This window comes from Chiloscyllium plagiosum, unplaced genomic scaffold (genome assembly GCF_037043375.1).
Source record: "Chiloscyllium plagiosum isolate Xiang-an unplaced genomic scaffold, Cpla_swu_hap1 HiC_scaffold_1, whole genome shotgun sequence".
Lineage (NCBI taxonomy): Eukaryota > Metazoa > Chordata > Chondrichthyes > Orectolobiformes > Hemiscylliidae > Chiloscyllium > Chiloscyllium plagiosum.
The window spans coordinates 41,188,865-41,202,012 of NW_028270139.1; the positions used below are offsets into that span (position 1 = coordinate 41,188,865).

Sequence of the window (13,148 nt, forward strand, 5' to 3'; positions counted from 1 at the left end):
TTACATTCAAGTACCTGATCTTCTCCTCTTCCTGTCTGAACTTGACTACTCACTTTCGATCACTGTGACATCATGTATTTGAATGCTTGGTTGCTGGTGCAGTAATTTATTTTTAATAATTTATCAGAGTTTTAACATTTAGTAGATCAATATGTCACATCTATGTACCTGACATTGCTGTAAATTGAAATCATGCTGAATTGTTCTTTGTTTTTTGTTTCTCTATTGCATAACTTGTTTCCAATTAAATTTGAAAAAAAAACAAAGTTTGGAGGAAAACTGGTCACGTTCCAAAATGTGAAGCCCCAACCTCAGCAGCAGCAGCAGCAGCAGCAGCAAGAAGCTCCTTTCCAAGTGTTCGTCAGCCAAGTTGTCACAGAATCCGAACTCGTGAACCGTTCTAATGAATTGCAATCAACCATACATTCAGGAGGCTTTGTGGAGTACTGTCAGTCCAAAGTTAATGCTGCCCACACAGACTTTGAGAAGAATGTTTGGGGGTTCTTAAAGGTGAGGGGAAATACTAAATTGAGACAGTTCATAGCTTCATAACTGGTTGACCCAGGAAAGCACCCTATTTGGAGTGGTAAATCAATACCGCACTGCAAGAGTAACCCACCTAGTCCCATTCCCTTGTCCTTTCCTTATAGATGGCACTGTTGTTGTTCAGGTAAGAATTCAGTTTTGTTTTGAAGGCTTCAATTGAATCTAACTTTGTCACATTCTTAAGCAGTGGATGCCAAATGCTAATCATTCGGTGTGTAGGAAATATTTCCTCCTGTCATTGTTGCTTCTTTCACCAGTCATCTTAAATCAGGGTCCCTTGGGTCGAAATCCAACAGGACATTTCTCCTGACCTACTCTGTTGAAATTTCTCGTGATTTTGAATGTCTTTATTTAAGTCAATTTGATAAACTTTCTTTTCTCTAAGAAGCCATGATGTGGAGGTGCTGGTGTTGGACCGGGTGGACAGAGTTAAAAATCATACAATACCAGATTATAGTCTGACAGGTTTATTTGAAAGTACGAGCTTTCAGAGTGATGTTCCTTCGACAGGAGTTACCTGACGAAGGAGCAGTGCTCCGAAAGCTTGTACTTAAAAATAAACCTGTTGGACTATAACCTGGTGTTATGTGATTTTTAACTTTCTCCAAGAAGAACAGTTGTGGCTTCTGTAATCTCTCAGGGTATTGGAAGTTTGCCATCCCTGGAATCTTTTCTGTGCTCTCTCTCAGGCTTTCCTAATGGATGATGCCCAGAACTGGACTTAGTACGCCAGGTGAGGCTGAAACAAGGACAGGTTTATCATGATCTCCCTCCTTTTATATCCTGTCCCCTTGGTTCATTCTTTCATGGGATATGGGTGTTGCTGGCAAAGCTTATTTCTTGCCCATCCCTAATTGCCCTTAAATTGAGTGGCTCCCTTGGTGATTTCAGAGGTCACTTAAAGAGTCAGCCTCATTACTATAGGTCTGGAGCCTGATATAAGCCTGACCAGGTACTGGCGGTAGACTTCCTTCCCAAAAGGACATTGGTAAACCAGACGGGATTTTACAAGAGTTGAGGACATATGTTATCATCATTGAAACCAGCTTTATATTCCAGAACTCATTAAGTGAATTTCAATTGCACCAGTGTCGCTACAGAATTTGCCTGGACCTTTGGTTCACTAGTCCAATGATGTTACCACGTCACTACCATCTCCTTTACAAAGCAGAAGGTCCTGTATCTCTTACAACCACTTTCTCAACCTACTCTACCACCGTCAGTGATTTATGCACATCAACCTCTGTCCTCGTTATAAATATTGGGGGATAAATGTGATGAAGGACAGGAACCTTGACCCTGAACCACTTCCTTAACAAAGAAGTTCTGCGGGTAATTGCAACAGGCATCATGGAGATTGTCTAATTCAGCACAGACCAGGAATTGAACTACTTTTCATGCTTTGCCATTTATTGATTAGCTGAATAAATGGGTGACTTGGATATCTGTTGCTTGGATCCATTTATTGGCACCGATATTTTTATTTTAGTCAGAAATAACCGCCAAACGCCGCATTAAAACTGAGTGTCTGGCCAAGCTTTTTAACGAGGAGAAACAAATACACTACAGTTGGAATGCTTTATATGACCCGTTTACACAGGCATGAAAAGGTACCTGTGGCATTTACAATTTACAACCAGTCCATAAAAGTTGGAGCCTCCCTCTGTACTGTTAGCCAAGGAGAGGTGTGGTCCTTTGAGCACAAGAGCTAGTACTTCCAAATAAACCTGTTGGACTATAACCTGGTGTGTGATTTTTTAACTCAGCACAAGAGAGCAGCTGGGTGGCAGCAGAGAGACTGGGTCACTCTGGTACCCAGCATCTCACATCAGGGTTCCAGATCAAAATCTCTTTTTGATTACAGGAACAATGCTTCAGAAGTTAATACAATTGACGCAAAGCTTTAATGAGAGCTTTGATGCCCACATGTGCCCTCTGTCTCTTACGTGTGTGTGTTTTTCTCTCACTCGGATTTGTACTCTGGTGCATTTTTAGTTTTGATTCTCAATATTTTGTTGCTTTTTTTACGGTCTCTGGTACTAACCTTTTCGGAGGTGTGGAAAATATAACTTAGCACGGATACTTTAGTCAGCTCAGCTGGTAAATCATAGAGTGAGCGCATTTCACTGATTTTAATTGTCTTATACTCACAGGTAAACTTTGAGAAAGATCATCGCAGTAAATACTTGGAGCTACTGGGATACAAGCAACAAGAACTTGCAGAGAAGGTAGGAAGATCATTACCTGGTGTCAACATCTGAGTGCTGAAGACAAACAAGTTGTAATTTATTCATTTTGTCCATGAGATCTGTTGGAATAATTATTATTTGATAACATTTACTTGTGAGGGAGGATGAGAATTCAGAATTTAACTGAAACTATATTCTCTTGGGCCCAGTACACTTTTCAACATTTCTGCATTTCTATTTTAGATTGCAACAGCACTACAGAGTGGAGGAGACAAGATTGGACTTCCATCATATAAGGTAAAAGTCATACAAAATAAGCAAAATGAAACACAGGCCTCTCTCATCTCAGATTGTGAAATTGGAAAAATAATTGTCCTGCTTTGTACAAATGCTTCTATTTATTTATTATGCATAAATAACTTAGATAATACTATCTGTAATCTTGTTTTTATGGTTGGGGTTTACAGTCCAGAAGAATGTCATTTAGCCCACTACCTGCGTCCAACTCTGCAAGAGAAAATTTTAAATATCAGAATTTATCTCACTGTTCCCGATACCCGATATCTTTAATTGCTTGAAAGGTTTTTTTGTGGATCAGTCATCATTTGTGGCAAAGCGTTCAAAACACATGCAGTATCTTTCATGGCAAGTGGAAGTCCCCAAGTGTTTTGATGGAATGTGATGCACTTTTGAAGTATCCTCACTATTATACCAAAGGAAAATGTGGCAGGAAATGTGCACAAAGCACAGTCTGTTTTTATGGTGTTCATGGAATCCCTACGGTGTAGAAATAGGCCATTCAGCCCCTCAAGTCTACACTGATCCTCCAAAGAATATCCTACCCAGACTCACCTCCCCAGCCTCTCCCTGTAACCCTGCATTTCCCATGGGTAATCCACCTAGCTCATCACTATCGGCAATTTAGCTTGGCCAATCCACCTAACCTGCACATCTTTGGACTGTGGGAGGAAACCGCAGCACTCAGATGAAACATGGTTTCATCTGAGTGCTCCGAAACATTCTGAAACTCAGAATGTGCAAATTCCACACAGTCAGTCGCCTCAGGGTGGAATTGAACCCAGCTCCCTGATGCTGTGAGGCAGCAGTGCTAACGACTGAGCCACCATGCCATCTGTATTGGTTGAGGGATGATTATGGCCTAGCTTCTGGAGATATCTGGACTGCTATTCTTCACACAAGTACCATGGCACTTTTTATGCTCAACCATGAGGGCATACAGGGCAACTTATTAACAGCTGTTTTGAAATAGGACATCTCCAACAATGCAGTTCCAGGCTTCTCTTTGCAGCCTTTTTGAAAAGAGGCATAACATTAGCCACCGCCAGCCTTCCGACACTTCACCCATGTCTATTCATGATACAAATATCTCTATTAGGGGCTCCGCAATTTCTTCCCCAGTTTCCCACAATGTCCTAGAATACACTTGATCAGGTCCTGGAGATGTACCTACGTCCATGCTTTTTTCAGACCTCCATCACCTCTTAAGTAGTGTGGACTGTTTCCAAGACAAAAGTATTTACTTTTCAGAGTTCCTTAGCTTCCATGTCTTTCTCCACATAAATATTGAAGCAAAATATTTGTTTAGTGTGTCTCCCATCTGCTGTGGTTCTACACATAGATGACCTCATTGATCTTTAAGAAACCCTATTCTCTCCCTAGTTGTTCTTTTCCCCTTAATATACTTGTAGAATCTCTTTGATTGTTTTTAACCTTGTCTGCCAAGGCTATTTCATATTTGCCTTTTTGTCCTCCTGATTTCCCTCTTAAGAATGTCCCTACTCTCTTTTTACTCTTCAAGATATTCACTTGATCTCAGTTGACCAGACATGACATATGCCTGCTTATTTTTGACCAGGAACTCAATATCTTTATTCATCCATTGTTCCTTACTCCAACAGCCTTACCCTTCACTCTGACAGGGATATACTGTCAAACTCTCAGTATCTCACATTTGAAAGCCTCCCATTTGCCAGTTGAAATGTTGCTTTTTCAAAGTCTTCCATAAAGATGTCGGTGACAATTAGTAACAATGAAAATCCCAGGACAGTACCTTTATTTGTTTGAAATAGGAACCTTGCCGTTGGAATGATGTTGACTTGATGCTTAGGGGTGGAAGATCATAAATTTGATCCAGTGATACTGAAATTCTGTTGGATAAGCAGAAGTTTTCTTCCAGATTGATAAGACAAGTTTCAGGCAAAGGCACATTGAACACAGCCAGTATCAGAGCAGACCTTTAGTTTGATGAGTTCATTGTAGCACTGAGCAATCAGCAGCACGTGGTAACATATATCTATTAGAAACATAGTTGATTGACTGATCAGCAGTGATATCCTGCCCATATGCCCATCTCATCTACATAAAACTACCTCTTTCATTTCTTCCAGTCATTTCTCCAGAAAACCATCAGGGAGTGTTGGTCAAAACTTTGAAGTATCTCAGTTCTTGGAAGGTGCTTTTTCTTAAGATAACTGCTGTACAATTGCACTTTTCAGAGCGAAACTGTGCATCGTGCAATTGTAAATTTATCTTCCTCGACATTACTACTTTCATGATGAAACCCATTGAACCTTCTGAACTTGATTTTGTGCTCAAGTCCTGAAGTGGGAGTTGAATCCAGAAACATTTGAGTCATAGCAGATATTTATCAACAACCTATATATATATATATATATATCAAACAAATTGTGGACTTTGTTGTTCAAACCTTTAAAAAGTGAAATTGGTTTCCTGCATTCTCTGGTGTTGAAGATATAATGGCAATTTCTAACTATTTCCAGTATTAAAGAGACATATATATTGCACTTCAGTAACAGCATGGTTTCAGCAGGGAGTTAATGCCATATTTAATAGAATTTTCAGCACAGGAAAAATTTGTTCACCATGCCATACGTGTGTGACTCTTCGAAAGAGCTGTCCACTTAGTCTCAGCCCACTCCCCTTTCCCCACTCCTTTTAAATTCTTCTTTCTTAGATGTTTATCTATTTTTCCTCTAAATGCTGTTAGATTCTGCTTCCATTGCTGTGATTAGAAGAGAGTTCCACTTCTAATCTTACCCTTTTTCATTACCGATCATAGACCTTTGTCTTTTAATTACCAACTAACTGAACAAAACAAATACTAGTATCTTTCTCCCTGTATATCTTACCAAAATGCCATATAATTTTATACAGCTTTGTCCTATTTTGCTTAACCACATTGTCCCAGTTTCTCTAATTTTCAATCATGGTTACCTACATCTGTGAAATAATCATGCATTTTATTGTATTATTATGTGACTTTTATTGAGCTTGAAAATCTGATTGATTCTGAATTTCACCAGTTGTACAAATCATGGGGTATATATTATTCCACAAGATGACTTTGTTTATGTTTTTCTAGCCTCAAAATCACAAGTTTCTCTTTTTGAGGTTAAAATTTGCATCAGTGTCTTATACGCTACCCTTTTAACTTTGTGTCATGAGTTGAAATCTAAATTGAATTCAATCAAAGTGAGCTACATGATCTTAATGAACAGTGAAATAGCGACTCCGTTTCTGTGGTTCAAAGTCTGTTCTTGCTGGCTGTAAAGGTTCTAAGTGAAATGAGTTGCAGCAATCTCAATCTAATTCCAAATGAGCACAGGTTTGAAGTAATCAGGTGGTCCTTTATTTGCCACTGTTTCATTCCAAGAGATGATGCATAGATGGTGTAGAAAATGGACAGGGGTCAGATTAGTAAGGTCTTCTGAAGTTGGCTTGAGGAACAGAGCAGAGAGAGTTTTATTTTGTTGAATCGAAACCGGTAATTCCAGGTGTACAGGTACGTAACCCTTTATCTGAAATGCTCGAGACCAGCTGCTTTGCGGAAATCGGAATTTTGTGGTTTTCGGAACTAATATAGCGTCCCCTGCAGGGTGCGGAGCAGCAACCCATAATCAAATATAAATACTGTATTGCAGCAAAAACATATGAATACTCACACGAAGCAAGATAAATAAAGACTAGAAATACTACCTCGCTTTATTTATAGAGTAGTGTGCTGATAAATGAAATACATTGACCATAAATATTCAACAACATTAGGGCGGCATGGTTGCTCTGTGTTAGCACTGCTGCCTCACAGCACCAGGGTCCCAAGTTCGATTCCAGCCTCTGGTGACTGTCTGTGTGGAGATTGTATATTCTTCCTGTGTCTGCATGAGTTTCCTCTGGGTGTTCCGGTTTCCTCCCACAGTCCAAAGATGGTGCAGGTCAGGTGAATTGACCATGCTAAATTGTCCATAGGTTAGGTGCATTAGTCAGAGGTAATGGGTCTGGGTGGGTTTCTCTTCAGAGGGTCGGTGTGGACTTGTTGGGCTGAAGGGCCTGATTCCACACTGTAGGGAATCTAATCAAACATTTTATTTCCATAAAAAACATTACAATAAAAACATTCGGTAAAACTTAAACATACACAGCTTCAGCACTATGGCAGGCGGCAGTTTTAAAGGCTTCTTCAAGTGTCATCTGTCTCATTAACATAGGTTTCTGTCTACGCAATCTCTCTTTAATTGAGTAAATTGCCATAATCTCTTACTGATAAATGAACGTTGTTCAAGGCCAGCAATTAACTGTTCACACATTTTCACTATATCGTCAATGGGGACTTTTTCAACTATGTTCATTATCTCATCATCATCATCACGACTATTCTCACACCTATCTGTACAGGAACCCGTACTTGAACCCATTGCAGCAATGTTCCCATCGTTCAAAGAATGCACGACAGGCACATCATTGTCAATGTTCAGCATTTCTTCGATGTCAGCTTCATGTAATTTATTTACACTTTCGTCCGATAAGTTTTGTGCGTAAGTAACAAGGCTTGCTATCATCTTTTTCTCTTCAGTGACATGAAATCCTTTAAACTCTTCATCTGCAGGCTCATTTACAAGAAACATCATTGTAGGCCAGAGTCTGTGCCAAGCATTTGTAAATGTTGCTTTATCAATATCATTCCAAGCGTTACAAATGCGTAAATGGCATCCTTAAGACTAAACTCTTTCAGGAAGTCTTGAATTCCTACCTCTCTGTTGACTGCAGCAAGCATACTGTTTAAAAAATAGTCTTTATGCTTGCTGTTCATGGAGCGGAAAGTTCCTTGGTCACAAGGCTGTAATACCTATGTCACTTTTCACAAGCTGTTCGGCAAGGGGATGTGCGGAGCAGTTGTCAAGGAACAATAAAATGTTACACTTTTCTTCCAGTCCAGCTGATCTACAATGAACTCGTGCCACTGGTACGAAATGTTTACTGAACCAGTCGGAAAAAATTTCTTGGGTTACCCATGCTTTCTTGTTTGCATAATAATGCACAGACAAATTGTGTACACCTTTAAGACATCTCAGATGTTTGCTTTTCCCAGTCACTGCCAATTTCACCTTGTGTGTGCCTGCAGCATTGACACACCCAAGAATAGTTCATCTGTCCTTAGTTTCTTTAAAACCTGTTGGTGCTCTCTCATTAGCCGTTGCTAATGTTGTTCTCGGGACATAGCGCCAGTAGAGAGCTGTTTCATCAGCATAGTAAATTTGTTCAGGACTAAGGCTTTCACCAGATATCAGCTCGGCAAATTCACCAAGATCATTTTCAGCTGCTTGATGGTCAGCAGAAGCTTTTTCGCCTCCGGTTTTCAGGTATTTCACACCATTACGCTTCTTGAATTTCTGCAACCAACCTCCTGAATTTGAAATTCGCCTTTAATGTTCAGTTGTCTATGACATTTTCCAGTTTGTTTCACGACCATCAAACCAGTCAGTGGCAAACGTTCACTTCTTCGTTGTCTAACCCACCCCATCAACACTCCATTAAGAGCTTCATTTTTTGCTCTATGCAGTGTTTTCCTATTTTTCATTAGTTGATGGTCATCACTATCACTGTAAAACTTCAATAACTTGTCTTTCTGTTTCTTCAAATCATAGAGAGTGGTAGTTCCGACACCATATTCTTCAGTAAGACACCGTACAGCCACGCCACAATCAAGCTTCTGCAATAACTCTCCTCTCTGCATTATTGATAATGACAGATGCTTCCTTTTCTCTATATTATTGTTAGCCATCGATGTGCCTGCACCTCTTTTTGACATTTTTATTCTAAAATTAAACAATTTAGCACAGTAAAAACAATGCACAACTGACGTCTCTGAGTGCTGGGCCACGCCGCCACGTGGGTCGAGTGGGTGTGGCCTTTGCCCGCTAAGAAAACCCTGTTATGTTATGCAGATGTGACTGACGCTGCACGCTCCATGAAAACCTTTGGTTTTCGGAGCTTTTCGGTCTTTGAAGGCTCGGATAAAGGGACATGTACCTGTACTAGTTGTTATTGCAAGGCAAAATTGAAATGTTCCAGTCCTCAGCTATAGCTCAAGTTCGTTAGATGGGTCAGTGTTTGTTCAATGTGTGCAGGAGAGTTTCCTGACACAATATGTAGACAGGCCAACAAGAGGTGAGGCCATACTGGATTTGGTTCTGGGTAACGAACCAGGCCAGGTGTTAGAATTAGAGGTAGGTGAGCACTTTGGGGATAGTGACCATAATTCGGTGATTTTTACACTCGTGATGGAGAGGGATAAGTGTGTACTACAGGGCAAGAATTATAGCTGGGGTAAGGGAAATTATGATGCGGTGAGGCATGACTTAGGATGTGTGGCTTGGAAAAGTAGACTCCAAGGCAAGAGTGTAAATGATATGTGGAACTTGTTCAAGGGGCAACTATTGAGTGTCCTTGATAATTATGTACCTGTCAGGCAGGAAGGAAAGGGTCGTGCGAGGGAGCCGTGGTTTAATAAGGAATTGGAATCCCTTGTTAAATGGAAGAGGGCGGCCTATCTCAAGATGAGACGTGAAGGTTCAATTGGGGCGATTGAGAGTTATAGGGTAGCCAGGAAGGACCTGAAGAGAGAGCTAAAAGCAGCAAGGAGGGGACATGAAAGGTCCTTAGTCGATAGGATTAGGGAAAACCCTAAGGCTTTCTATAGGTATGTTAGGAATAAAAGAATGACTAGGGTAGGAATAGGTCCAGTCAAGGATAGTAGGGGGAAGTTGCGTGTGGAGGCGGAAGAGATTGGGGAGACACTGAATGAATACTTTTCTTCAGTATTTACTCAGGAACAGGGCATTGTTGTCGATGAGAATACTGAGTCACAAATAAGTAGAATGGATGGCTTTGAGGTATGTAGAGAAGAGGTGTTGGAAATCCTGGAAAAGGTGAAAATAGATAAGTCCCCTGGGCCTGATGGCATTTATCCTAGGATTCTCTGGGAAGCAAGGGAGGAGATTGCAGAGCCATTGGCCTTGATTTTTATGTCCTCTTTGTCTACAGGAGTAGTCCCAGAAGACTGGAGGATAGCAAATGTGGTTCCCTTGTTCAAAAAGGGGAGTAGGGATAGCCCTAGTAACTATAGGCCGGTGAGTCTCACTTCTGTTGTGGGCAAAGTCTTAGAGAGAATTGTAAGGGATAGGATTTATGCACATCTGGATAGGAATAATGTGATCAAGGATAGTCAGCATGGTTTTGTGAAGGGCAAGTCGTGCCTCACAAACCTTATTGAATTCTTTGAAAAGGTGACGAAGGAGGTTGATGAGGGGAAAGCGGTAGATGTGGTATATATGGATTTTAGTAAGGCGTTTGATAAGGTTCCCCATGGTAGGCTACTGCAGAAAATACGGAGATATGGCATTGAGGGTGAGTTGGAGGTTTGGATTAGGAATTGGCTGGATGGAAGAAGACAGAGGGTAGTAGTTGATGGCAAAGTTTCTTCATGGAGTGCCGTCACTAGCGGTGTTCCGCAAGGATCTGTTTTGGGACCATTGCTGTTTGTCATTTTTATAAATGACCTGGAAGAGGGGTTAGAAGGTTGGGTGAGCAAGTTTGCGGAAGATACGAAAGTCGGAGGAGTTGTTGACAGTGAGGAAGCATGTGGCAGGTTACAGCAGGATATAGAGAAGCTGCAGAGCTGGGCAGAAAGGTGGCAGATGGAATTCAATGTAGCTAAGTGCGAGGTGATTCACTTTGGGAAGAATAACAAAAAGATGGGGTACTGGGCTAATGGTCGGATACTTGGTAGTGTGGATGAGCAGAGGGATCTTGGTGTCCATGTACACAGATCTCTGAAAGTTGCCACCCAGGTAAATAGTGCGGTGAGGAAGGCATATGGCGTACTGGCTTTTATTGGTAGAGGAATTGAGTTCCGGAGTCCTGAGGTCATGATGCAGTTGTATAAGACTCTGGTACGGCCGCATCTGGAATATTGTGTGCAGTTTTGGTCGCCATACTATAGGAAGGATGTGGAGGCATTGGAACGGGTGCAGAGGAGGTTTACCAGGATGTTGCCTGGTATGGAAGGAAAATCGTATGAGGAAAGACTGAGGCACTTGGGGCTGTTTTCACTAGAGAAAAGAAGGTTTAGGGGTGACTTGATTGAGGTGTACAAGATGATTAGGGGGTTAGATAGGGTCGACAGTATGAACCTTTTCCCGCGTATTGAGTCGGGTATTACAAGGGGGCATAGCTTTAAATTAAGGGGGGGTAGATATAGGACTGATGTTAGGGGTAGGTTCTTCACTCAGCGAGTCGTTAGTTCATGGAATGCCCTGCCAGTAACAGTGGTGGACTCTCCCTCTTTATGGGCATTTAAGAGGGCATTGGATAGGTATATGGAGGATAGTGGGTTAGTGTAGTTTAGGTGGGCTTGGATCGGCGCAACATCGAGGGCCCAAGGGCCTGTACTGCGCTGTATTGTTCTATGTTCTATGTTCAGTACCAATCTTTTAAATTCATTATAAAGAAAAAGTAATTATTTGTGTAGTATATGATCAATCCCTACTAAGTCAAATGTGTAACTTTGACCATTTCTACAGTCTTTTAAAGTCTTCTAGTGCAGATAATTTAGATACAAGTTTCAAAAATAACCAATTGTTGAATTCTCTTCTCTTTCCTATCTGTTATATAGTTTTTCTGTACTCGCTGCTGCTCCTGATAGTGTGGATCAGATTAACCATTTCATGTGTGACTTAAATTGGTGTGGTTTTGGCACTTGTTCATTCCTAGTCTTGTGCCTGTGGGTTTAATGGCATGTGCAGCTAATCTGATCACAAAGGGCCAGTTTAGATTGTAATTGCAGCTCTGAGCTGTCTTTATGGGAACTGTGCAGTAAAGCTTTATATTCTTTTAACTGCTACTGGATACCAGTTTCACTTGATGCTCAGTTGATTTCAGCATAGTTTTTAGTGGCTATTATACTTTAATCCAGTGTTTGCCAGTTCTTTTTACTTATGACATCAACATAAAGAGAATCTCTTTGTCTCACTACAAACAAAAACTGCAATATGAGTACGATGTTTAATCTCTGTGTTTGTATGTGTGCAATATCTAGCTGCAACTATGCACTTTTGTAATATCCAGTTCTGAGGTGAGCCTTTGCATTTCAATAAATATTGATCATCATGAGCTACAGAAGTGACAGTACAGGCTGAAAAGAATGGCTCACTATTAGAACCCTGTTTTTAAAAATCAGGTGGAGAAATTTAATTTTTGGTTTAATTGTACCTTTTTAAAAAACATTATTGACGTTATTGACTTTGAGAATACTGGTTTGGAAGAGTTAGAGGTAGCAGATCATCAATAATTTATATACGTATGCTTCATAGTTGTACCTGCATTAGTGATGAACCTTAATGTTTGTAAAACCATTGCCCCAATAATGTCATCACTCAGTGTTTAACTGAAATATTAACAATTCAAACTGAATAATGAAAAACTGGACAGTTAACATAATATTGATGATTCAATTGTGATCATTTTGTTTTAAAAAAGGTCATTATAATTTAGATCACTTTATTTCTGAAAGTGTTTTCTGTTGAAGATCATTTTATTTGCCTGTTTAAAGGTGCAATTCTTTTGTTTTCTTGAATCAACTTGGTCCATCTTTTTGGAAAGTTGTTTTATACTCATCAGGTGAGGGATTTTGTTGTTGAGGAATGGAATACTTTCAAGCGCCATAATCAGTTTTAGGCACTCCGGTTATATACTACATGGGAGTTGCACAATGAAGCTTTCTTCCCTCTTAATTGTGTGCTCCATCCTCAGCCATGCCTGTACGATACCACAGGGGTGATTATTTGTCACACGAGTCACCTCTTGACATTTCTGAAAATAACTTGCCAATGCAGTGCCAAATTATATGTGTTAAAAACATAGAAAATGGGTTCAGGAGTGAGTCATTTGGCTCATTCAAAATAATCATGACTGATCCTCTATCTCAACACCCTGCTCCTGTGCTCTCCCCATACTTCATAACATCTTTAGCTACCAAAAACCTATGTAATTTTTTTTCTTATTCAGTCATTTGGCTTCCACAGTCTTCTGTGGTAG

The 13,148-nt window shown here is 40.4% G+C and overlaps 1 protein-coding gene across 10 annotated transcripts in view; it reads left to right on the forward strand.

Moving 5' to 3' along the window:
• sec31a (SEC31 homolog A, COPII coat complex component) overlaps positions 1-13,148 on the forward strand; it is a 113,923-nt gene that overhangs the window by 58,773 nt on the left and 42,002 nt on the right. For all 10 annotated transcript variants that reach the window (XR_015756981.1, XM_043695150.2, XM_043695188.2 and 7 more), the window contains exons 11-13: positions 268-510; positions 2,700-2,774; positions 2,979-3,032. Coding sequence is in view for 9 of the 10 variants with exons in the window: in XM_043695150.2 (XP_043551085.2) it covers positions 268-510; positions 2,700-2,774; positions 2,979-3,032 (372 nt within the window). In the remaining variant the exon portion in view is untranslated. The remainder of the gene's footprint in view (positions 1-267; positions 511-2,699; positions 2,775-2,978; positions 3,033-13,148) is intronic.